Genomic DNA, 25,258 nt, shown 5'->3' on the forward strand with positions numbered 1-25,258 from the left:
TAACATCTTAAGTGTGAATTTTGTTATTAAACATCTGCATGTAGTTCAATAGTTATTTGATGGTGGTTGTCCAATTGATCTAATAATATTTGTTATGATAGATTCTAATATTATTTTAAAATTTGTTATCACCCACTTGTTGTCGACCTAAGATCTCCAATATATCCACTTCATTATATCCCTTTCAATCAACCTAAACTTAGTTGTGCAGAAGAAAATAAAAATTTGATGAACGAAAACTTAGCTGCCTAGTTCTATACAAATAAACACCTGGAGCTCAATATGATTTTATTGAGATAAAATTGACCTATTTTCGATACCAAATAGTTTTGAACCTCGTACTTTAGCATTTGATGCTCGAATAATCCTTTAGATAATCTAAATTCTTATTTTTTTTTAATTCTTTGTTATTTAAATATTGTGCCTGGATGGATCTTTGAATAGTAGAAACAGTCCCAACTTACCGTCCAGGATAGCTGGGCCACAGATTGAAATGGTGGGACTAATGAATTGTTCACCATCCCACAGAACCGAAAAAAGGAAATGCCATTCATATTCATATGAACAAGATAATTCATGAACGTCACAATTCTGTATGCCCACAAGGATTAAGGGACAAGTTGTGTCTCCTGCAACTATTCTCTACCCAAATCTACTCTAGATCTTTGCCCCACGCTGGATTGGAGCTTTAATTTTAATAATCATCACACTTAATATAACAACTATCCATGCAGATACCTAGTTGCATGCATACTTTTTAGGAATTATTATTTACTATCCTCAGTCCTCTATTATTAACCTATGATTGAATGTGGAAAATTATCTGTTTCGGGTCGACTATTTTTTTCACTTCCTGCTTCATGACCAAACTGTCCTGGCCCCACCATGTTTAGTTTACTCCCTGAATGAAAACCTTACTGTACCATTAGATTCTCTTTACATACAACTAATCAATTCAAAACGACAAATTTTCATATTCTTCCACTTTCATTTCAACCCCTAAGGCCTTAACTTCTTGACCATTAGATTTTGTGAATTATGAGTTTAATTACTGCATATTGCTAGTGCAAAATTTTTACACCTTCAACTAAGTAGAATTCATTCTTACTATGACTTATAACGCCTTGAGAGAAAAGAAAATTGACTTGTAACATAATAAAAAGTGTCAGAAACACTCTTTAATATATTTTTTATTAGTTTAAATTTATTAAAAGATACCAAAAAAAGAGATATAAAAATTAATTAAGATGTGCGACTACAAAAATTTATTATTTTTAATTAAAAGAGAGACTGTTTTAAAAAATATATTAGAAAATATATTTTTAATATGATTATTATAAAAATTAACAAATTTATCCTAAATAATATTTATCAATAATACTATAAAACTATTATATAAGTATAGTCTATTTTTTTATAATATTCTCTACCACACACTTAAAATCACTGGCATAAGAGAGAAAAGTAGTGAATAAGAAAGGCATCGAAAAGCATTTGATACTGATTTTTCGTACTTTCATTCCATGAAGCACTCTCGAAGTGATGGAGAAAAGTTCATCATCTCCTAGAACAGGCTTGCTTTCGTGTTTGGGGTGTCTCAAATTGAAGCTTCCTTGGACAAGGAGAACAAGCACTTACAAACCCGTTGGTGGCTTTGGGTATGACCCTTTAAGCTATGCTCAAAACTTCGATGAGGGTTGCATGGACGACGAGGAAGAATCTACTTCGCGTCGTAGATTCTCAGATAGATTTGCTGCTCCCTCATCAAGTTCAACTAAAACTCTCAAATAGCGATAAGGTTGAAGCTTTGAAGGTACGCTAATTATATACAATGTGTGCATAAGAATATACAATGTGCGTGTGCCATATGTATATATATGTTTATATACTAATCATGTTTATACAACTTATTGGTTGATACAGCGTACAAAAGGGCACTAATTTGCTGCGTGACTCTTGTATCTAACAACTTCAAGAAGAGATTGGGTATTCCTTGGAATAACTGGAAACTTTTGTTAGCTTACTATTTATGGTTATTTGTACTATGTAGTGAAACTAAATATATTCCTTAGTTTAAACGCTATGTGAAAGTGGTTGGCTCTACGAGATGATCGAGGGGGTTTTATCTGTTCTAACAGAAAACTACTACAAGAGTTTGAGAGCTATTCATCATTAATTTTCATTCTTTTTGAGCTTATTGATTTTCCTTTTTTTTTGTGTGGATTGCTGATTATAAGTCTTTCATCACTGATATTATATTCCTCCTTCCCTTAAGGTAACTTTAGTAAACAAAGAGCATGTTTATTATATTTTGCACTGCATCTAGGAGACGTTTACTGCACTAATTAGTTTGGAAGTAAATTTTGAAGTGGGTTATATATTGGAAAAGAAAATAATTTAAAATATTTAATATTAAGAGAATTAGTGTAGTTTGAAATTATGAATAAATAATATATGAAATCATATGTATATCGAAAAAAATATATATATGAACTCATAGTGTAAAATAAAATTTAGTATAAAGATATTTTCTTTTTTAAAATCAGTATAAAGATTTTTTTAATATTATTATCTAATCAAAACTGTCACGCGTATATACAAAGTTAGTTCACTTTTATAAAAATTATTTTAAAATTTATGGAAATGATAATTTTCTTATTAATATATATGTCTATTAAAGTCTAAATTTATTTTAAAAAATAAGACAAAGTCTTCTAGTATTTTGTTTTTTGGTTGAATGGAGTCTTTGACTGTTAAAGGAGATTGCCAGTTTTCTTTGACTGCTAAAAAACTAGAAATCACCTTAAGAAAACGACAATGATATACATAAAGTACAAATTAATTTTCATCTTTGAAACTTGGGGTACAGCAAAAAGAAGCAACTCAATATTGTTGGTAGAATCATTTTCATATATTGAACGCCAGCTTTGGTTTCTTCAATACAACAATAAACCATAGATAGATGAACCAATTTGAGAAAACAATGTCTCCCTGTGTTGCTTTGATCAATTTGAAAGTAGTAGCCAACTAGTATATATCTAGACACTACTAAAAAAAGCTCCTATTACGTCGTTATATCCACGTTGGTTTAAGAGAAAATGATGTAAAATAAATTACGGTGGCATTTTCGTAAATAATGAAAAGTGTTTTACATCATTTTTCAAGAGAACATCTTTGAAAGTAGACATTTACGTCAGTTATTTTAAACCGTCGTTGAAGGACACAAAAACCTAATGCGTATGCATCTTTTTTACTCTGTCTTCTAGCAGTAGTATTCATTCACCCTAATTAAAATCCACAAACCCAATTTTCTTTTCTCTCTCTCTCTTCTCATCACTTCTTCGCAATTTCTCTTCCACCATGAAACCCTAGACCCAATTGCGAGTGCGAAGCCAAGCCATGTCCCTCAACCGCCTCCTCTCCGTGGCCCATCGCTCTGATAGGCGGGCCTCCGCCCTCTCCTCTCTTTGCCTCCGCTGTTGTGGCTCCCTCCGCCTTCCGCCCCTCTTCCCCCCACCGCCATGATCTATGTTCATGTCGTCGAGGCTGTGAAGTCCAAGCTTCGGCAGCTTGAGAACCTCGATCCCCAGTTCCTGAAGCACGAGTCCCCCGGCCCACCCTCTATGGCCACACACGCATCCTCGATACGAGTATAGAGAAGGTCAATTATTTTGGTAATACTTATCATTGATACTTGAAAATAATAATTTTCAAATTATTACTCATTCTTAGGTTTAGTTAATTTAATATTATATAATTATATTTATTGATTATTAGTAACATAGATAATTTTTGTTACTCATTCTTAGGTTTTAGTTAATTTAATATTATATAATTATATTTATTGATTATTAGTAACATAAATAATTTTTATTACTGATTCTTAGGTTTTAGTTAATTTAATATTATATAATTATATTTATTGATTATTAGTAACATAGATAATTTTTAATACTCATTCTTAGGTTTTAGTTAATTTAATATTATATAATTATATTTATTGATTATTAGTAATATAGATAATTTTGTATTTATAAATAATTATTATTAATTAATCTAAAATTTTATTTGTAGGTTCATCCCCTTTTTACATTGGTGCTGACGTAAGCACCGATGTAGAAAGACGTTGTTTTTAAGACGGTGCTTACGTTAGCACCATTTTTTAAAGCTCATCTTACTACATTGGTCATGACCTAAGCAACAACTTTGAAAACACACGTTCTAAGTCGTTGTTGACGTCACCACCGTAGTTGAAAGTCACCTTTCCACATCGGTGGTTGGGAAATGACATATGTAGAAAGCATTGTATTTCTACAACGGTCTATTGTTGACCGTTGTTGAAACTTTTTACTTTCAACGATGTTACAATAAAAAATGATTGACCACCGTCTTTGAATACTCATTTCGACCGATGTAGAAAGCGCGTTTTCTAGTAGTGAGAATGGATAATTACATAGGATATAATTGATGTTAGAATAAATTTATCAATAATATCTTATAAAAGAAGAAAATTAAAAAAAAATCCATAAGTTAATATTAATTTATATATGATTAAATTTTTTTTCGGATAAACTAAATCATAAAACTTTTACGGATTAACTTATATATGAGTTGATTGTAACTTATGAGAAAAATTAATTTTATTTTATCTTCTTATATCAGTCAAGACTTCACCTATAAATACTTATTAATAAGTTTATCCAATTTATAGTTAAACGAGGGGCAAGGCATTACAAAATGTAGAAACTCCAACGTTTGCTAACAAAGCAACCACATGATATAATTCTTAACATACTAGGATCAGAGAGCTATCTTAATTTCTGTCAAAAAAAGAAGAAGCTATCTTGATATGAGGTTTAATAAAATGGACGACATTATAATAACTAAAACCGATTATGTTTATAAGTTGCAAACCAATCAGAAACATAAAAGAATTCAAAGAAAGCAATTTAAACGACCTAATCCAACGAATATTTGAAGAAGTATATATATATATATATATTCCACATTTTTGTCGCACACCATTTTACCAGAAAATTTGCTGGAAGTGAAAAAACTTAGTGTTGTAATGTGTGTTAAGAAAATAAAATAAAATTTATTTATTTTAAGTAGTTAAGTTATTATCCTATTTTTAAGGAGTGTGTGACTCCACGTAGCATAATAGTTATGGTTTTTCTTAAACGTTAGGATTTCAGTTTCAGATTATGCAGTAATGGATTTGATTCCTATTTTCTTGTTTGTTATTATGTTATGTACTAGCCTACTTAATAGGCATGAGTATGAGTTCATTTGTTTTCAATAACACAGAGAAACACATTCCTCATATTTTATTCTTTATTTCTTTACGTGTTAATAGTGGTGTCAAGAGCCAAACATGACCTATATAAAAAAAAACAAAGGCAGCAACTTTTTTGATAACACAACAAAAAAGAGATGTCATCTGAAGGACACTTTGTGCAGCTTACTATTGCACGCTTTGATGGTCATTATGACCATTGGAGCATGTTGATGAAGAATTTCCTGTGATCTAAAGAGTATTGGCATGTTGTTGAAAGTGCTGTTGAAACACCTAATGTTGATGTAGCACTCACAGAAACACAACAAAAGGAGTTGGAAGGACTGAAGTTGAAAGGTTTAAAGGCAAAAAATTACTTGTTTCAGGCCATTGATCGCTCTATCTTGGAAACAATTCTTTGCAAAGAAACTTCCAAAGATATTTGGGATTCAATGAATAAAAAATATCAAGGCTCTAATAGAACAAAGCGTGCACAACCTCAAGCCTTGAGAAAGGAATTTGAAATGTTACACATGAAGAGTGATGAATCGGTAACCAACTATTTTGCAAGAACCATGACAATTGCAAATAAAATGTGTTTACATGGTGGAAATATGGAAGATGTTGTTATAGTCGAGAAGATCTTACGTTCCATGGCACCAAAGTACAACTATGTTGTGTGTTCCATTGAAGAATCCAAAGATGTTGATACACTCTCCCTTGACGAGCTCCAGAGTTCTTTGCTGATTCATGAGAACTCACAACAGCCTATACACCACAACAAAATGGTGTATCAAAGAGGAAGAATAGGACAATTCTTAACATGGTAAGGAGCTCAATGACACGAGGAAGGGTTCCAAAGAATTTTTGGCTAGAAACCGTAAATTGTGGTGTTCATATTTTGAATAGAAGCCTAACATTTGCTGTTCAAAACATGACTCCTGAAAAAGCTTGGAGTGGGAGAAAACCATATATGAATCACTTCAAAAATTTTGGATGCATTTCCTTTGCCCATGTTCCTGATTAGAAAAGAAAGAAACTTGATGAAAAAGCTGAAAAATGTGTGTTTATTGGTGTAAGTGAAACCTCCAAAGCATACAAATTGTTTAATCCCAGTACAAAGAAAACTGTGACCAGCAAGGATGTTGTTTTTGATGAAGAAAACATTGGAATAGGCAACAACCTACCCAAGTATTTCTTGATGAAAATGACGAGAAAGGACAAACTTCAGCCTCTGGTACATCTGAAAGAATTACTCCAATAGTCACTGAAACTTCTCCAACAAACAGTGACAATGAAGAAGAACTACCTCCCCGTATTAGAAAAAGACCAGCTTGGATGGATGACTTTCTTGTAACTGGAATTCCATATTCAATTACTCACTTTGCTTTGTTTTCAGATTGTGATCCTACAACTTTTGAGAGTGTTGTCAAAGAAGAGAAGTGGCAAAAAACAATGAATGATGAAATTGATGCCATTGAAAGAAATGATACTTGGGAGCTGTGTGATCTTCCTAAAGAACACAAAACCATTGGTGTAAAATGAGTTTTTAAAAAAAGTTGAAGGAAAATGGTGAAGTTGACAAGTACAAGGAACGCTTGGTGGCGAAGGGATACAAGCAACAATATGGGATTGACTATACAAATTTTTTTTCTCTAGTTGCAAGACATGACACAATCAGATTGATGATTGCTTTAGCAACACAAAATTCATGGCCCATTTTCCAACTAGATGTTAAATCAACATTCTTACATGGATACTTGACGGAGCAAGTCTTTATTGAACAACCACCGGGTTATGTCAAGATTGGAAGTGAGCATAAAGTTTACAGATTAAAAAAGGCCTTGTGCGGGCTGAAACAAGCCCCACGTGCATGGTATAGTTGCATTGAAGCTTATTTTCTTAAAGCTGGTTTCACAAAATGTCCTAATGAGCATACACTCTTTGTTAAAAGCGAAGATAAAGGTAAAATGCTCATTTTTTGCTTGTATGTTGATGATCTTACTTTTTCTGGATATTGCAATGTCTTGTTTAAAGACTTTAAGAAATCCATGATGGATGAGTTTGAAATGATTGATCTTGGTATGATGCATTACTTTCTTGGAATAGAAGTGAATCAAATAGCTGGTGAAATCTTTATTTGTCAAAAGAAATATGTGGGAGAAGTTTTGGACATGTTTCAGATGAAGGATTGCAATCCAGCAAACACACCATCAGATTTTAGTTTAAAACTTCACAAGGATCTTGAAGGAAAGAAGGTTGACAGCACACTTTACAGACAAATTGTTGGTAGTTTGATGTATTTAACTGCAACGAGACCCGACATAATGTATTTTGTAAGTATAATTAGCAAATATATGGAGGAACCTACAAAATTAATTTGTTGGCTGCTAAAAGAATCCTTCGCTACCTGCAAGGAACCAGAGAATTTGGGCTATTCTATAAAAAGGGTGAAAAATCCAATTTATTGGGTTTCACTGACATAGATTATGCAGGAGATCAAGATGATAGAAAGAGTACTTCTGGTTATGTCTTTGTGTTGGGAACCAGTGCCATTTCATGGTTATCTAAGAAGCAACCAATAGTTACTTTGTCAAGCACAGAAGCTGAATTTGTTGCTGCTACAGTTTGTGCTTGTCCAACCATTTGGTTAAGGAGAATTCTTGAAGAACTGAAGTTCAAACAACCGGGTGCAACCACAATATTCTGTGACAATAATTCAGCTATTAAATTGTCCAAGAATCCCATGCTGCATGGAAGAAGCAAGCATATAGATGTGAAAAACTATTTTTTAAGGGAATGAAGCAATGATGGCACCATTGATCTACAATATTGTAAAAGCAAGGATCAGATAGCTAATATATTCACAAAATCTCTCAAAATTTCACCTTTCCAAAATCTGAGAAAGTTGATGGGGGTCTGCTCTTTGAAGGATGTTAATGTTTCTGCTGTAACATTAAACTGAAGCACTGCAGTGTTCAGTTTAAGGGAGAGATTGTTAAGAAAATAAAAAAATTATTTATTTTAAGTAGTTAAGTTGTTATCCTATTTTTAAGGGGTGTGTTACTCCACGTAGCATAATGGTCGTGGTTTTTCTTAAACGTTAGGATTTCAGTTTCAGATTATGCAATAGTGAATTTAATTTCTATTTTCTTATTATTATGTTATGTACTAGCCTACTTAATAGACATGAGTTAACTTGTTTTGAATATCAAATAGAATTAATGTGATGACTGATATGAGAATCAATGCACATGACACCCATCAACCACTATAGCTTTCTGCTATATATGTGACATTTGGCACATCCTCAGTATCTGGTATCTGTTCCCCCACCAGGACAAGCTTTGTGTACACCATGGTAAATTACTATTGTAATTGTAAAATGGAGCAGAACTGCAGAATATATTCCCAACACACGCTGAGGATAGTGTATGGTTAGGATAAAAATAACCATGGTAAAGACAGAAAGAAACAATGGCAGTGTCATAAATAGTAAAATTAAAGAATACACTCAATTTGACAAACCAATCCAACTTCGGTAGGTTAGTTAATTGCTTAGTTTGAGTTGAGATTTTTTTCTTAAATCCAGTTGGTCGGGTCAGTTTGAAAATTTCCAAATACATGGACGTTTTGTATTGGGTAGTTTTAAAATGGGCTCTACCCCCAAGCTCGCTTTGTTATTTTTCATTTATGAAGGTATCCTTGACAAAAGCACATTTCCATTGGACAATATAAAGAGTAGAAACATGTTTTATGTTAGGGGACATACAAACTTCATACACAGTAAACAATGAAAACACACACTTTCATTGTGTATATTATTTTCAGAAAATGTATTTTTATTGTCTATAAACACTTTTCTATCGTGCATAATACACAATAAAAATATATTTTTATCATGTATACATACAACATTTTTGTTGTGTATTTTTTAAACATGTACATTCATGCAAAAAAAAATAAATGTGTTTCGGTTAAGTATTTCAAAATTAATAGTTTATATTTTTAAAATTCATTCAATTATGTAGGCAACTTTCAATGATTCACTAACACGTGAGCAAAGCGCGTAATGATTTACTGACACACGAATTAGGCATGCATTTGAATCGGTGTAATTTGGACTAATGATTTAGTCGGAGCAATCTTGAGCTTTTTTCTTTCTTTTTTCTTCTGACGCATAGGATAAAACTTTTGATGATTCATTGACGCGTGAACAAGGGACACATTTGAAGTAGTGAGATTTGGACCCTTGGTTTAATTAGTGCAATGTTGACTATTTTTTTTTCCCGGATGCATAGTATAAAGCTTTTAATGGTTCACTAACGTGTGAATAGTGCACACATTTGAATTAACACAATTTGGACTATTGATTTAGTCGATGCAATATCAACAGTTTTTTTATACACAGGATAAAACTTTTGATCATTCACTGCCACATTGTGTTAAGAAGTGATCTTGAATACTTATGGAATGTTGGTACACTTGTCATAATGTGATCATTACTTATTTTTCTTCATTACCTATCATCAAGAACTTAATTCTTTTCCTAGTTTTGTACTTTAAACTCCTTAAATATTTGAAAATACATCAATGATACACAATACTTTACGCTTCTTAGAAATATTTCTAGTGACTCTTACACATCAAAATAAATCAAGTACAATATGTGTTTGCTTCTTGTAGTTTACCTATCAAACTTCAACCTATGCTTCTTGTTTATCACCGAATGATCACTAAAAGGTAAATTTACCAATTTGGGTCCAGGCAAGAGATTTCATTTTACATTCCAAGACTCGTTCTACCATATGGCCTAGTTTGCTATGTCATATCAATGTTGTTTCTTCTGGACCAATTGCTGCAGCTATTGCATTCCCCTGTTAATTAAATTTATATTCCAAAAGGTGTATATAAATTAGTTGTGGTCTTTTATACTTTCACCACCTCAAGAATGTCTCTCTCTATACTTAAGATTCAACCTTCAACATGGATCTTGCACCCAAGGTCACTTAATTGCCTAGTGAACAATAAATTTTTTTCAATCCCTTCATGTGTCATATTGAATTGTGAGAATGGTACGGTCATATAATTTTATTTTGAAGTATTAACTCCAACAATTTCTAAGGTGTGATCAATTCTTATGAACACATATCCTTCCAAGAGAGGCTCATAAGTGCAAAATTAGTATTGGTGTAAAGTCATATTCAATGTTGTGCCTAAATTCGTGATAGTAAAAAGTGTCTAGAAAACTAATGAAGTTGAATCTGGTAAAAGAAGATAGTTACCCCACAATATAATAAATTAAAATTAGAATCTCTATTAAAAAAAACTTATATTTAATATTCGACCGTATTTCAAATAAGATTACCAAAAAAATCATAAATCACACATGTGAAAAAAATCCAGACATGTGAAAAAAAATCCAGTATAAAAAATGTTATAGTTTTAAGTTAATTTCTTGAAAAATAATTTCACCTACTTTAAAACAAATACAACCTATTTATTATTACAAGAATAGCTTAAATTTGTTGCATTTTAGACACCTTTAATTAGATTTTCATCTTACAATCTTGTAATGCCTACTTTCTCACAGGTAACTTTTTAAATTTAGAAACTTGCCCTTATTTTTATTTTTAAAATAAATATATAAATTTAAATTACTTAACAATTTTTAATTAGGTTCTTAAACTATTTTTATTGATTAGATATTTGAAATTGTATTTATTTTTAAATTGAGTTGTTCCATTCAATCGCTGTTACAAAAAAAATAATGACGGAGCTAGATCTAATTAGTCATTGAATCTAGTATTGTATCCTTTGCACCAAGCATTCTTGCCTTTCCAAGTTAGAATTTTCATTTCTCTAGACCAATATTCTTGCCTCTAAACCAATATTCTAAACTAAACTCTTCTACTGGTTTATCTATTTTTAGATGTCCACGCAATTTAACTATTCTTTCACAAATCCTTTGAGATTTTACTTTATAATAATGTTACTATTAACTCATCACTAACACTTTATCACGAAGGACGAAGAATATCTCCCCCAAAAAAAAACACACACATATAAATCACCCACCAACCTCTTCCGCACCCACCCCAGTCTCACTGTCACTCACCGACCCTCCACCGCAACCCATATATAAATACCACTTTTGAACCCAACCAAACACGCGCGATCGCAATGGCCATGGCTCTTCGCAGACTCAACAAACCTTTCTCCAACGCCACTTCCATTTATCGCCAGGTATAAACATACATTTCTTTTTATTCATTCTCTTCATAACACTCTGTGCTTGCTTCGTTGTTGCAGTCCTCTTCGCTCTCCGCTCACGAAAAACACAAATCTCGCGCCGATGTAAGCCAATTCAGATCCTCTCACTAACCATGCCTCGTTGCTTTCACGCGTTTCGTTCATATCTAATTCAATTTTTTTCTTCTATAAATGCCAGTGGATAAACAAGCTCAACGATCCTCTCGAGGCCATCGATCCCGAGATCGCCGACATAATCGAACTCGAAAAGGCGCGTCAATGGAAGGTGAATCCGAGTTTCATTCTACAGTGCTTTGCTTTGCTTTGAATTAATAAATAAGCTTTCCGATTTTATGCATGATTGTTGTTTACGGAAGTTTGTTTGTACGGAATTTGTAGGGGTTCGAACTTATACCTTCGGAAAATTTCACGTCGCTGTCGGTGATGCAAGCAGTTGGATCGGTGATGACGAATAAATACAGTGAAGGATATCCTGGTGCTAGATACTATGGAGGAAACGAGTATGTGCATCTGTTTTTGAATGTTTTGTTTTGAATTTAGAAATTTACTGTAGATTATGGATTGTTGGTGAGTGTTGATTTTGGGTTTACGTGTATAATTCGGCGCTTAGATACATTGACATGGCTGAGACCTTGTGTCAGAAGCGTGCACTTGAAGCTTTTCAGCTGGATCCAGCAAAATGGGGAGGTTAGTAAGCGCGCAAAGTCATTTTTGGTGCAATTTGAGTTTCTTTATTCTGATCTAGAATGGTTTTGTGCGTGTCAAGGTATTTTGGAGAAGAAATTGAGAACATTTTGGTTTTTGTTTGTTTAGTTGTTACTCTCTTTTTATGGTTCAGACTTGTTGTTATTTGCGTGAAAGCTGCCGAGCATTGCCAATATATTATTGGAGATCACGTAGGTTGTAGTGCTCTTATCTTGCTCTGATTGTTAACCACGGATTCAAGGAACTAGTGTATTTGTTTGTGCTTGGTAGATGTCTTAGAACAGGACACAAGGTTTTACTTTATGTTCCATGCATTTTGAAAGCAAAACATAAGATTACAAAATGGTATATCTTGGTTCTGCTAAAAGGGGAGGAACCAAGGAAAACAGAATGAAACCTTTTTTGTGTACATGTTAAATATTCCCAGAGTGTATATCCTGATATATTAATCTTTTACTGTGTTCAAATGAACATTTTAAGTGCTTTCAGTTTCTTTTGTGGTAATGAAACAGCCATCTATTATTGAAGTAAAATACTCAACACGATTCATTGATGTTTTATTCCTTGTTTTCTTCTTTCATTTCCTTTTATTCTTTTTTTTTTGTCTCTCTTTGTACGTTGTATATCACCTTATGGGATAATGCTTTTGTTGTTGTTGTTGTTGTCATCTCTAAATATGTTGTATACTATCATGACTGATGTTTACTTCATTTCATAGCTTGTTGATTTAGAGAGAGAGAGAGAGAGATCAAATTACACCGGTGTAACTTAACTATTACACCATTTAATGACATGATATAGAATGTGATTTTAATTGATTCAACTATTGAATTATATTTACATATTACCTGCAATTTTATATCTGATCATAGAACTTTGTATATCAAGTGATAATCATAGAGATTTTTTGAATATATTGGAGGATTATCTTAATTCATTTTTATTGGACACCTCATGTACTTAACCTATAGAAAACTGTTTGGAGTTAAAAGAAAACTAACATTTCTTTGTGATAGAAATTTACTAATATTACTGGAGAATCTATAGAATTCTCCTGCTTTGGAATTTTGATGCATAATATTTTTTAGCATGCTTGTTGTCTTGTTAGAAAAATAGTTTGTTATTTTTTGGGTGAACTTGTGTTATTGTTTTGTTGGATCGTTCATATGTCTTTTCTATTATTTTCCTCCACAGCTTGGGGGAACAAAATTTTGATAATGTGCTTTCTTGGAGAATCTTATGTTCTCTGCATTTTGACAGTCAATGTGCAATCATTATCTGGATCCCCTTCTAACTTCCAAGTTTACACTGCTTTATTGAAACCTCATGAGAGAATTATGGCACTTGATCTTCCCCATGGTGGGCATCTATCGCATGGTTATCAGGTTAAGTTCTGCTTCTGATTATCAATTGTGGTCATTTTACCTGCTGCCACGAGTTGATAATCATATTAAGTCTGCAATAAGACATGATGGATGAATGTCGTAGCAATAGCTCATATTAGTTTAGTTTTTTTCCCCTCCTTTTTGGCCAAATAGTTATTTATGTGATCTATATATGGACTTTATTTTTTGTTTCGTTTTGCTGACAGGAGTTTCCATTAAGAAGGAACTAGTTTAAAAAGGGATTATTTCTAAGGCTATAAAATTCTATTTAGTAAAGAAAAGAAAAAAATTAATTCAGAAGAGAAACCCAATCCCTTTGCATGTCACACCTAGGAGTAGGAACACTGTTAAGAAACCCATGAGCAGAAATCCACAAGGAAGCTAAGAAAACAAGCTCTTCACATAAAAAGGCGAGGGAGGAAAAAAGTTATAGACAAATTTTGGAATCATATTCCAGCCACAAACTGTGATTGAAATCAATTCTCACTAAACTACCTTGTTAGATTAATACAAAGACTAGAAGCAATCTGAAAGATTTCAATTCAGCAAGAACATTTCTAAAAATATCTGCCCCTTATGAAATCAAAAGAACAGTGTTGTCTGAAACTGCAAATGAACAACTTCCTCACTCTTCAATATCACCATAAGACCCCTTATCTAACCTGTCACAGCCTTTCATTAGCAACTCCCCTTGCACCTCTTTTAAATTGTAGCAATGTGTGCCATATTCTTTGTAACAAGATTTTGATTATTTGTTTGTATCATGCAGACTGACACCAAGAAGATATCGGCTGTATCTATATTCTTTGAAACAATGCCATACAGATTGAATGAGAGCACTGGTTATATCGATTATGACCAGGTAGGTAGGTACCATTGTATTCTGTGTTGTGGATATTCTTTCTTATCAAAGAGAATCTTTTAAGCAGTCGGACTTTTTCTATTTCAGTTGCTGTTCACTGTTATCTATTTTGCCAATGAGTTGAGTATTTTTTCATTTGATGTTTAATTATAGAATGTGTCGGTAGAGATTATGTTATTAAAACTATTATCCTATTCCTATAAAATATTGCAGTGATTGCGAATTTTAGAGATATATTCATTGGTCCATGGCCCTCCCCCCAATAAAAAAAAACTAAGGTGTATGGTAGGGGAAGAGGAAGTAGTAGGAGAGGATTGGGGCCAAGTTGACTTGTATGAAAGGTGTGTGGTCAGCATGTTGTGGGTTTGTTTTGTAACAACCTGCTTAATTTCTAGGTGGGGATAGAGGGCAGAATTGGTCAGTTGGAAAGGATTAGGAAACAAAGGAGATAGGATTTTTGTTCTAATCTTTCAAAAGTTAATCATTTCATGGCCAAGATCAAAATATTTTGTCCTCTTAGTAGCTGATTGCCGCAGCATTCATTGTTCTGCTATCTATTCTTGATTATTGCATAAATTTTTCCTTACAAATGGGAAAAGAGACATTTTTCTGAATGTGATGAGGGGTTAGATTCACACTTTGCAAAGTCCCCCTTTCATGCATACTGTTGGTTGAGACTTTCCTATAATTGCTTGACTTATTTAATATCCGCAGTTGGAGAAAAGTGCAGCACTTTTTAGGCCAAAATTAATAGTTGCTGGTGCTAGTGCTTATGCTCGCCTTTATGATTATGCACGTGTTCGCAAGGTAATTTATATCTGATACAGAAACTTAGGTATTTAATGTTTAGAACAATTCAGTCATGATGGTATTGAATCTTTTATGCTTGAATTTGTATAGGTCTGTGATAAGCAGAAGGCAGTTCTGTTGGCTGATATGGCACATATCAGTGGATTGGTTGCTGCCGGTGTTATTCCTTCTCCTTTTGATTATGCAGATGTTGTAACAACCACGACACATAAGTCACTTCGTGGACCACGTGGGGCTATGATTTTCTTCAGGAAGGGTGTGAAAGAGATAAACAAACAAGGGAAGGAAGTGAGTTTAAAATTATAAATTTAATGTTTTACGGAGATAAGGAATTCAAAAATAGGGTAAAATACACTTTAACTGCCTGAATTATAGCACTTTCATGACTTACTCCCCCAGTCCCTTGAAGTTTTAAGTCAAAACATTACTTTTTCAGATAAATCAAACAGAAGTTAACCTTCCCACACTTGAAGCCAAACTCTAAGGGGGTTATGTGATAAAAAAAATACTCTATGGGGGTAGGGGTTGAAGTGATAAGTAAACCAACTTCAGGGGGCTTTAAGTAATAAAATTAAATTTCGTTTTTGTATTGGTGAGGTCACATTGTGTGCATGTGCCTTGTCTTCCTTTGAGTTAAGAAGTAAACATTTTCACTTAAAATTAACCGTCAAGGGGTTTATGTGATCAAATGAAAACCGACCTTTTCTCTCTTCCATTTTTTGTGTGGAGATGGTGTTGAGAAAGGGGCTATACTTAAAGGATGTAAAATACATTTTTTCCTAAAAATATAAGTTTCCCATTTGTAGTAGTTGTAGACTGTGTTCATAAATAATGTTTATTGATATGTTTGTTTCTTAAAACAATGTTAGTATATCCCACATCGGCTGAAATATTTGGGTAACAGATATGACTTGAGCAATCGTTTCTCATTAAGCTAGCTTTGAGTTATGCCCTGTCTGTTCTCAATTTTAACATCTTTTCGAAGCCTATGTAAAACTTTATGTTGGGCCACCTAGAGATTTCCAGTCCAGCAAACTTTATGCTCTTGAGACGGCTTGGGTGTGAGAATGATCTACATTGGTTGGGTATATAGTCAAAGTACCCCATATAATGACTTCAGCTATACTCTTCACTTGAGCTTGCTTTGAGGGTTGAGTTAGGCTCATTTTGTTTTCATTTGTAACCATTTCAAAGTTGGGTAACCTGAAAAAATTCTTTATTTTCTGAATCCATCTTACAGGTGTTGTATGACTATGAAGACAAAATAAACCAGGCTGTTTTTCCTGGACTTCAAGGTGGTCCACACAATCACACTATTTCAGGCTTAGCAGTTGCACTGAAGCAGGTTCTTTAATTGACTAGGCAAAGAAACTGTAGTTATTATAGTTTCTCCTAGTAAACATTTTTTTCTCTATAAAAACATAATGGTCATTCTTGTAAATCTGTTGCCAGGCTTATGTAAGTCCAGTTCTTTCTTCATTTCTGTAAATGTAGGCTATGACACCAGAATTCAAGAATTACCAAAAGCAAGTACTTAGCAACTGCTCAGCATTTGCACAGGTAAAATGAATGCCATTTGTATGATGCACACAAATGCTGTATAAAGCCATCAGAAACTAGTTATTACTTAGTAGTTGTATCTTCTACTAAATGTTTAGCCAGACATTTTTTCAGTTTTAACTGACCCTACTGTGTTTTTGAACTTCAGAGTTTGTTAGAAAAAGGCTACGAACTTGTATCTGGTGGAACTGACAACCATTTAGTGTTGGTGAACTTAAGAAACAAGGTAAATGATGTGATCCTTTTCTCTGAAAATTTCTTGGTTATATTTGTCTCATAAAGAAACCCAGATAGTGCCAAATTGTGTTTACATGTCAAATAGACCTGTTCAGAGCAGCCTTTCTATGCTTGGTTTAAATCATACATTGAGTACTTGGTGAGAATGGAAAATCAGCTATTAGTATGGATAAATTGGCTTCAAAAGATATTTATTGTGTCAAGCCTCCTTCGTTAAGATTTTAGTACGGAACTTGGAATGTTGTAACGTATAGATACATGGCCGGGATGTTATTTTTAAATAATTATGTTATGTAAAGAAAATTATATTGAGAGCTCACTGGAAGATAAAACCCAATAGACATTGATAGATTTAATATGATAGTGATGCTATCTTAGTACTTATTGCCAAGTAAGTAGTTAGAAATTGGCATCTAACATGTATCATATAGTTATTCTACCATCCCAAACTGCTAGAAACATCTCAAAACCTTTTAAGAGCATTTTATTAGTTATTGTAGGCAAACAAATCAACACCTTCTTCAATGTTTGTGAAGTGACCGAATTATTTTATGGAATGTTTCCAGTGTTGAGGTTTGGTAATTAAGGTATTTATTTGGTAACCCAAGATTGTGAAAGATGTTAATATTTTTGTTGGGTTTGATTTCATGAGTAGTATTTATATTTTATAGCATCAAGGGGAGAGCAGGTTTCAATGATGTGCTGTTTGACAGGGTATTGATGGTTCTAGGGTTGAGAAGGTACTGGAAGCAGTTCATATAGCTGCCAATAAAAATACCGTTCCAGGGGATGTGTCTGCTATGGTTCCTGGAGGCATTCGAATGGGTACAGTCTGTTGCTCATCTTTTTTTTATGCTTTTATTAGTGGATCTATAATTACATGTTAATAAAGATTATTTTCTTGTGATTCAGGAACCCCTGCTCTCACATCTAGGGGATTTGTTGAGGAAGATTTTGAAAAAGTAGCTGAATACTTTGATGCGGCTGTCAAGTTAGCCTTGCAGATTAAGGAAAATACCAATGGTTGATCCTACCTTACCTTCGTACATCTGAATTGTTATATTTGCAGTTTTAAAAGCATAGCCAGTGTCTTAACGTTACGTAAATCACTTTTCTTCTTGATGGTTACATCAACTTCAGGTACAAAGTTGAAAGATTTTGTGGCAGCTATGCAATCAGATGAACAAATTCAATCTAAGATTGCTAATCTCTGTCATGAAGTTGAGGATTATGCTAAGAAGTTTCCCACTATTGGTTTTAACATAGAAACAATGAAGTATGGTAAGTGAAAGGCGACAGATGGAACTTCTTCTGGAGTATTATTTGGAAGCTTTTGGAATTAATAACAACACGTTGCTCAATGGATAGTACCGGAGTCTTGGATGAAAATGAGAATGATATTATCAATGGTTTAAATGAAAGAGAAAAGGGAGAAATTTCCCTTCAGCTTTTCAAATATATTATTGATTTCATGGTGAAAATTCCTTGTGATCGTACTGCTGATGTAGCAAAAAGGAGGTCGAGCATGTGGATTTTGCTATTTGGTGAATTTGTACTAGTATTTGAAATAAATTACCTTAATTCCTCCTCAATTTACAAACCCCATCTCTCTACGTCTATCTAATTTCCATAAATTTTGCTATTTTGTGAATTTGTGCTGGTATTTGAAATAAATTACCTTAATTCCTCCTCAATTTACAAATCCCATCTCTCTACGTCTATCTAATTTACAAAAATTCCCCATAAATTTTATTACGGCATCAACCCTAAAGTTATTTATTGCATGTTTGGATGAATATTGGTAAAATTAATTTTAAATGGAATTGATTTTATAAAATTGATTTTGGTTAAAATTGAATTTGAAGTAATGTGATTTATGGTTAGTTATTTTCATTGCCCATTCAAGTTAGGATTAAAATTTTCTAATCTAACATAAGCCAAAGTTGTTTCATTTTTGAATCTAGAATCAATTCTTCAATGTAAAATAAAAAAACACGCACTTAATGTAACATGTGGATATTCAAATTAGAGCAATCACAATAATTCTAAAATTTGATGAGTTATATTCTGTATTATCTTATAAAGAACAATCATTTTCTCTCTAGTTAGTTAATTCCTCACTCATTTTTCTCCCCAAGTTTTCTTATAATAGTCTAACATGCTCCTTGTAAGTACCTACCTATGAAGCATGGACATGCCGGCTAAAGGATGTGTTGGGGGTGTCCGACATGTGATATAAATGTGTTGGACGCGTTTTCGCACATCATAGAATTTAAGTTTTGGTTTGTGTTGAGAACATTAGATAATACTTTTTGATGATATAAAATTATCACAAAAAGTTTTCAGGTAAAGATAAATACCCACATAAAATTGTATAAGAACTTTTTTTTTGTATAAGAATTCAAACTTTAAATAAAAATTTATAGGAACCAAATGAATAATTCAATAAAAAAAAACAACTTGTTTGAAATGTTGAATGTTGGTGATAATTTTTTTTATTGTCAAAGCTTGAATGGGTACAAGTACAATAACAAAGGAGAAATCTAGTGGTGATCACTTGTAAAGACTATAATGCTCAAGTCAATATTTGAGAGAAGTAAACAAAAGGTTAGGGTCAAATGCATACCCCATAGACGAAGATGTCTTATATACAAGTTGTTTAAGAGATTATAGAGCATGTGAAACATATGGCAAGATAATTATGATGCACGTGGGGTGTGTGATGAATTAGTTACCTGCAAAGACGACCACACAAGTAGACCATAGGAGGTCAATATCTTAGAACTTGACACATTGAAGACTAGACATCTCAAGCATGAAATTTGTAGGATTAGAGCTTTGTAGGTGGTTAGATAGACCCGACAACAATTGCTGGGATAGACCCTGATATCATCTTAGAATTTGATTTTTGACTTAACTCAATCCTATAAAATCGCTTTAGAAGGTAATGGTTTTCTTCACACCTATATATTTTAGTTTGGCCATATCACTAGTCGATATGAGATCTCTAACACAATGTTGGTTTGAGGATCTCGTCAAGACACATGTCTACTAAGAGGTAGGCCACACAAGTGACCACAAGACTAATAAGATTTCTTAAACTTAAATTCAAGAATACCAAATAGAATATAATATAAATCCAATTAGGCTTGAGAAGCTGACAAGGCCAATAAGGTGGAAGCCGACAAGGCAATTAGTCCAAAACAATACTACTATTCAAGAATTGCTTTCTTCACCTTTGGATTGCTCTACAATCACAAGTTTATCTTGGGCTAACACCCAATTAAATGGATAAAGTTTGATGTCACCCTATATAGGTAGGTTACATAATCTTTCAATTGATGAATTAGCACTTAGCACATTAGGGTTGGTCTAATGATAAGAATTTTGAGTAATTAGCATAGGTTCTTAAGAAAGAAAAGGTTGCTTGACATCAAAAACATGAAAATAACATAATGTGTCTTAGTTCCTATTGTCATGTTGAGCGTAAAAAATAACATTTGAATAATAATAATATAAAAAAACTGAATATTTAAACTTGATTTTACACAATGAATGTCAATTAATCATACCATATATAACAATCTTGTGGAAAAATAAAACAAAAAGTTTAGTTTTTATTAATTGTCATTGTAAATATTTTTACATTATCAATCAATAAGCAATAATCATAGATATAATTCTTAAAATGATTATTATAAAACTCAACAAACTTATCATAAAACTTGGATAAGAATATAAATCTTTTACTCTATTGGTATATTTTAATCAAATTAAAATAATAAAAGCTTCGACCAAAATCAATTTTTATAAATTTATGGTTGAAATAGTTCTTATAGTTTTATTTAATTTAAAGTTCGGATCAAATAATTTATTATTTTTATTGTTAATTCTTAATATATTATTTATTTAAATTTCCTCCCTTAAATATCATAATCCTAATAAAAGCCATATCTTATAGAAACAATAAATTATTAACGAGGAAAGTTTATAAAAACTAAACTCTAAATAAATAAATAAAAACGGACCAAAATCTAAGTGGAGTTCAAATAATATATTTGATTCTTTGATTTTTTAGACTTAAATATATTTTTAATGTTTTTTATATACTTTTTTTTGTTAGGAATGCAATAGACTTTTTATTAATATAAAATTAATTTTTAAATGATCCTTATATTATTTTTAAATTTTTTTCCTTATTATTTTATTTTAATCTTTTTAAATATATTTATTTATTTTTATTTTAGTCTCTATAATATTTTATTTATTATGAATTAATCCCCTTGAAAAATATTTAATAAGAATAAAATTTTTATATCTGCATATTATAAATAAGGATGAAAATGAATTAAGAATTTTTTTGAAAATACTAATTAATATCTTTAGGCATTGTTAAGAAATTAAAAAAAATATTAAAATGCATAAAATTATACTATTCATAATATATTTTTTTTTATATTTTCTTATAATTTTTACAATAAATATTTTCTTCTTTTAATTTTTTAACTCATTCTAAAAACACAGGTTAATAGAATTTAAAAAAAACATTTAAAAATTATTTTATATATATTCAAACCTATTTTAAATCTTATTTTCTACTTACGTTCCCATGCTCAGGGAGTGGTTGTCATCAGATATCCGTTCCCCTCCTTCCCACAATTTTTATCCGAGGAAGAAAGAAGGGGATATGGATATCAATCATGCAGACACACTAGGAAACTCATGCCATAATTATAATTCCCCCTTCTTTCCTTCACACTCATAACTACCATGGCTTCTTTCCTTTCCTCTGTTGTCACTGCAACTCTCAAGCTCCACCCACAATTCCCAAAATACCCAATATACCCACCAAGCTCCTATCCCCCAGAGAAGGTTCTCTCTCTCTCTCTCTCTCTCTCTTTGGGCCTTATGTTAACTCACTTTTACATTTTGGTCTATTATTCTGCCATTTTTATTTTTCTAAACTTAATCAAACAGTTCTTAAATGAATACAGTATTTATATTAAAATAATAATAAAGCTCGTGCTGAAATCATGTAAAGTTCCTGATACAGCGCTGTTATATTGGTTCTTGAAATTAAGAAAAATTCAAATAAGTATCTGAATCGTCAAACATATTAGTCTAATTTTTTTAAAAAATTGTGACTTAAATGATAAAATATTAAGACATGTTTCGAGACTGAAATGATAATAAGTGGTTTACTTTTGGGATTTAGATGAAGCAACTGGAAATTGAAGAACTTATTTGAAATTTCCTTAGTTTCAAAGACTAATGCAAAACCAAAATGGTTGTTTACTTATTGAAGTCTGTACTGAAGCTATTTCAGTATCATTTTATAAACTTTAATTGGCTGCATGCATAAGCAATGCTCACAAATAAATTACTCACATCGCATACAATTTTATATTTTGGTCTATAGTGCAGCCATTTTCTACGGACTGTTACTTCAAGGAACATATCTTAATTTAATACAGTTCTTATATTAAAATCATGTTGCAATCTGTAATGAAATTATTTCGATATCGTTTTCAAAACCTTTAATTGGTTGTATGCAATGCATAAGCAGTGCTCACACAAAAATTACTCGCATCACATATACAACTACTTTAACTGCAGCTTATGTTTTCAGGGTCAAAGCATTTCTTTCCAGAAAAGCCACAGATTCACACATTTGGATTTTGGGGAAACACTTTTGTTGACCAAAGAGGGGACAGAGGAGGAGGAAAAATTGTTCTATGTTCCCTTGTTGCAACAATGCTTAGACACGCGCTCCTATTCAGAAACACAAATTGTTCATGGTCATGTCATGAAAACAGGTTGCCATGATAATTTTTTTGTCATGTCATTTCTGGTCAATGTTTATGCCAAATGTGGGAACATGGAGGATGCTCGCAGGGTGTTTGACAACATGCTTAGAAGAAACGTGGTGGCATGGACCACGTTAATGGTGGGTTTTGTGCAGAACTCACAGCCAAAGCACGCCATTCATGTGTTTCAAGAGATGTTGTATGCAGGAAGTTACCCTTCAGTTTATACTCTTTCTGCTGTTCTACATGCTTGTAGTTCTTTGCAGTCTCTCAAGTTAGGAGATCAATTCCATGCTTACATAATCAAATACCATGTTGACTTTGACGCCAGTGTTGGCAGTGCACTTTGTAGTTTATACTCCAAATGTGGCAGGTTGGAGGATGCTCTTAAAACATTTAGTAGAATCAGAGAAAAGAATGTTATTTCATGGACTTCAGCTGTTTCTGCTTGTGCGGACAATGGTGCACCTGTGAAGGGGTTGAGACTTTTTGTTGAGATGATTGCTGTGGACATAAAGCCTAATGAGTTCACTTTGACCAGTGCCTTGAGCCAGTGTTGTGAAATCCTGTCTTTGGAACTTGGAACTCAGGTTTATTCGTTGTGCATTAAATTTGGCTATGAATCAAACCTACGTGTTAGAAATTCTTTGTTGTATTTGTACCTCAAAAGTGGTTGTATTGTTGAGGCTCATAGGTTGTTTAATAGAATGGATGATGCCAGTATGGTTACATGGAATGCAATGATTGCCGGGCATGCGCAGATGATGGAACTCACAAAGGATAATCTTTCTGCATGCCATAGAGGAAGTGAAGCAATGAAACTTTTCTCCAAGTTGAATCTATCAGGCATGAAACCTGATCTGTTTACCTTATCTAGTGTCTTAAGTGTATGCAGTAGAATGCTGGCTATAGAGCAGGGGGAACAAATTCATGCGCAGACTATCAAAACTGGATTCTTATCGGATGTGATTGTAAGTACTTCACTGATTAGTATGTACAGTAAGTGTGGAAGCATTGAGAGGGCTAGCAAAGCATTTCTGGAGATGTCTACTAGAACTATGATAGCATGGACTTCTATGATTACAGGTTTTTCACAGCATGGTATGTCACAACAAGCATTGCATATTTTTGAGGATATGAGCCTAGCAGGAGTTAGACCAAATGCGGTCACTTTTGTGGGTGTTTTATCAGCATGTAGCCATGCTGGCATGGTCAGTCAAGCACTCAACTACTTTGAGATTATGCAAAAGAAATATAAAATTAAGCCTGCTATGGACCACTATGAATGCATGGTTGATATGTTTGTGAGGTTAGGTCGGCTGGAGCAAGCTCTGAATTTCATTAAGAAAATGAATTATGAGCCTAGTGAGTTTATTTGGTCAAACTTTATTGCTGGTTGTAAAAGCCACGGGAATCTGGAATTGGGGTTTTATGCTGCTGAACAGTTACTAAGTCTCAAACCAAAAGATCCAGAGACTTATGTATTGTTGTTGAATATGTACCTCTCAGCTGAGCGTTTTGAGGATGTTTCAAGGGTGAGGAAGATGATGGAAGAGGAGAAAGTTGGAAAGTTGAAGGATTGGAGCTGGATTAGCATTAAAGACAAAGTGTATTCCTTCAAAACCAATGGAAAAACACACCCACAGAGTTCTCTAATATGTAAATCATTGGAGGATTTACTTGCCAAAGTAAAGAATGTAGGATATGAGATGCTAGAAAGTGTGGAAATAAGTGATGAAGAGGAGGAGGAGGAAAAGACATCATCCCCTAACATTTATCACAGCGAGAAGCTGGCCATTACATTTGGGTTGGAGAACTTGCCAAATTCTTCTCCAATAAGAGTTGTCAAGAGCACCTTAATATGCAGGGATAGCCATAACTTTATTAAGTATGTCTCAACACTAGCCGGTAGGGAAATCATCGTTAAAGATAGTAAGCGGCTTCACAAATTTGCCAATGGAGAATGCTCATGTGGAAATTTTGGCGGTTTTCTCTAAAAGCAGCAGCTAAAAGTTCATGTGTTGGCAATCAAAAGCTGACCATCAAAATCTGATAAGAGTTTTTTACACATCACTACACTTATTAATATAACACGGCACACTACATTGATTAGTTTCAAATTATTGTGATTATAGCTTCCCAAAAGTTTAGAGCATGTATTACTAGATCATACATGAAACTGTTAACATGTATTAAACAATGTACAAATGGCAAAAAGCTTGCCTGTCTAAGATGGCTTAATGATCTTAGCTGCGCAGAACATGAGACATTGGATTTCTTGAGTTTGACTCAAATTTTTGTATTACTGTTACATGTTCAGAAATAATCCAACACTGGTTTTCAA

At 32.9% G+C, this 25,258-nt stretch overlaps 2 protein-coding genes and 1 long non-coding RNA gene across 4 annotated transcripts; all 3 read left to right on the forward strand.

The window, feature by feature from the left end:
- Positions 1-1,461: 1,461 nt before the first annotated feature.
- Positions 1,462-2,197, forward strand: LOC114383097. The gene is made up of 2 exons (XR_003660400.1): positions 1,462-1,813; positions 1,924-2,197. It is a non-coding gene; the product is annotated as an uncharacterized LOC114383097 (long non-coding RNA).
- A 9,093-nt stretch (positions 2,198-11,290) lies between these two features.
- Positions 11,291-18,801, forward strand: LOC114384573 (serine hydroxymethyltransferase, mitochondrial-like). Of its 2 annotated transcripts, XM_028344273.1 has the most exons (15): positions 11,293-11,521; positions 11,588-11,632; positions 11,727-11,813; positions 11,927-12,048; positions 12,159-12,235; positions 13,514-13,638; positions 14,408-14,500; positions 15,215-15,307; positions 15,401-15,598; positions 16,551-16,655; positions 16,805-16,870; positions 17,019-17,096; positions 17,821-17,932; positions 18,020-18,130; positions 18,248-18,801. In XM_028344273.1, exons 1-15 carry the CDS (start codon positions 11,459-11,461, stop codon positions 18,394-18,396), a joined length of 1,524 nt encoding a protein of 507 aa, XP_028200074.1. In that variant the 5' UTR covers positions 11,293-11,458; the 3' UTR covers positions 18,397-18,801. The 2 variants fall into 2 exon arrangements, 1 of the variants encoding a protein (XP_028200074.1); XR_003660727.1 differs by lacking the exon at positions 18,248-18,801 and having other exon boundaries at positions 11,291-11,521; positions 17,838-17,932; positions 18,020-18,063.
- A 2,920-nt stretch (positions 18,802-21,721) lies between these two features.
- On the forward strand, positions 21,722-25,258 carry LOC114383511 (pentatricopeptide repeat-containing protein At3g24000, mitochondrial-like). The gene is made up of 2 exons (XM_028343193.1): positions 21,722-21,979; positions 22,737-25,258. The coding sequence occupies exons 1-2, from the start codon at positions 21,878-21,880 to the stop codon at positions 24,909-24,911; spliced, it is 2,277 nt and encodes a 758-aa protein (XP_028198994.1). The 5' UTR covers positions 21,722-21,877; the 3' UTR covers positions 24,912-25,258.

The sequence above is a fragment of the Glycine soja genome, chromosome 14, assembly GCF_004193775.1.
Source record: "Glycine soja cultivar W05 chromosome 14, ASM419377v2, whole genome shotgun sequence".
Lineage (NCBI taxonomy): Eukaryota > Viridiplantae > Streptophyta > Magnoliopsida > Fabales > Fabaceae > Glycine > Glycine soja.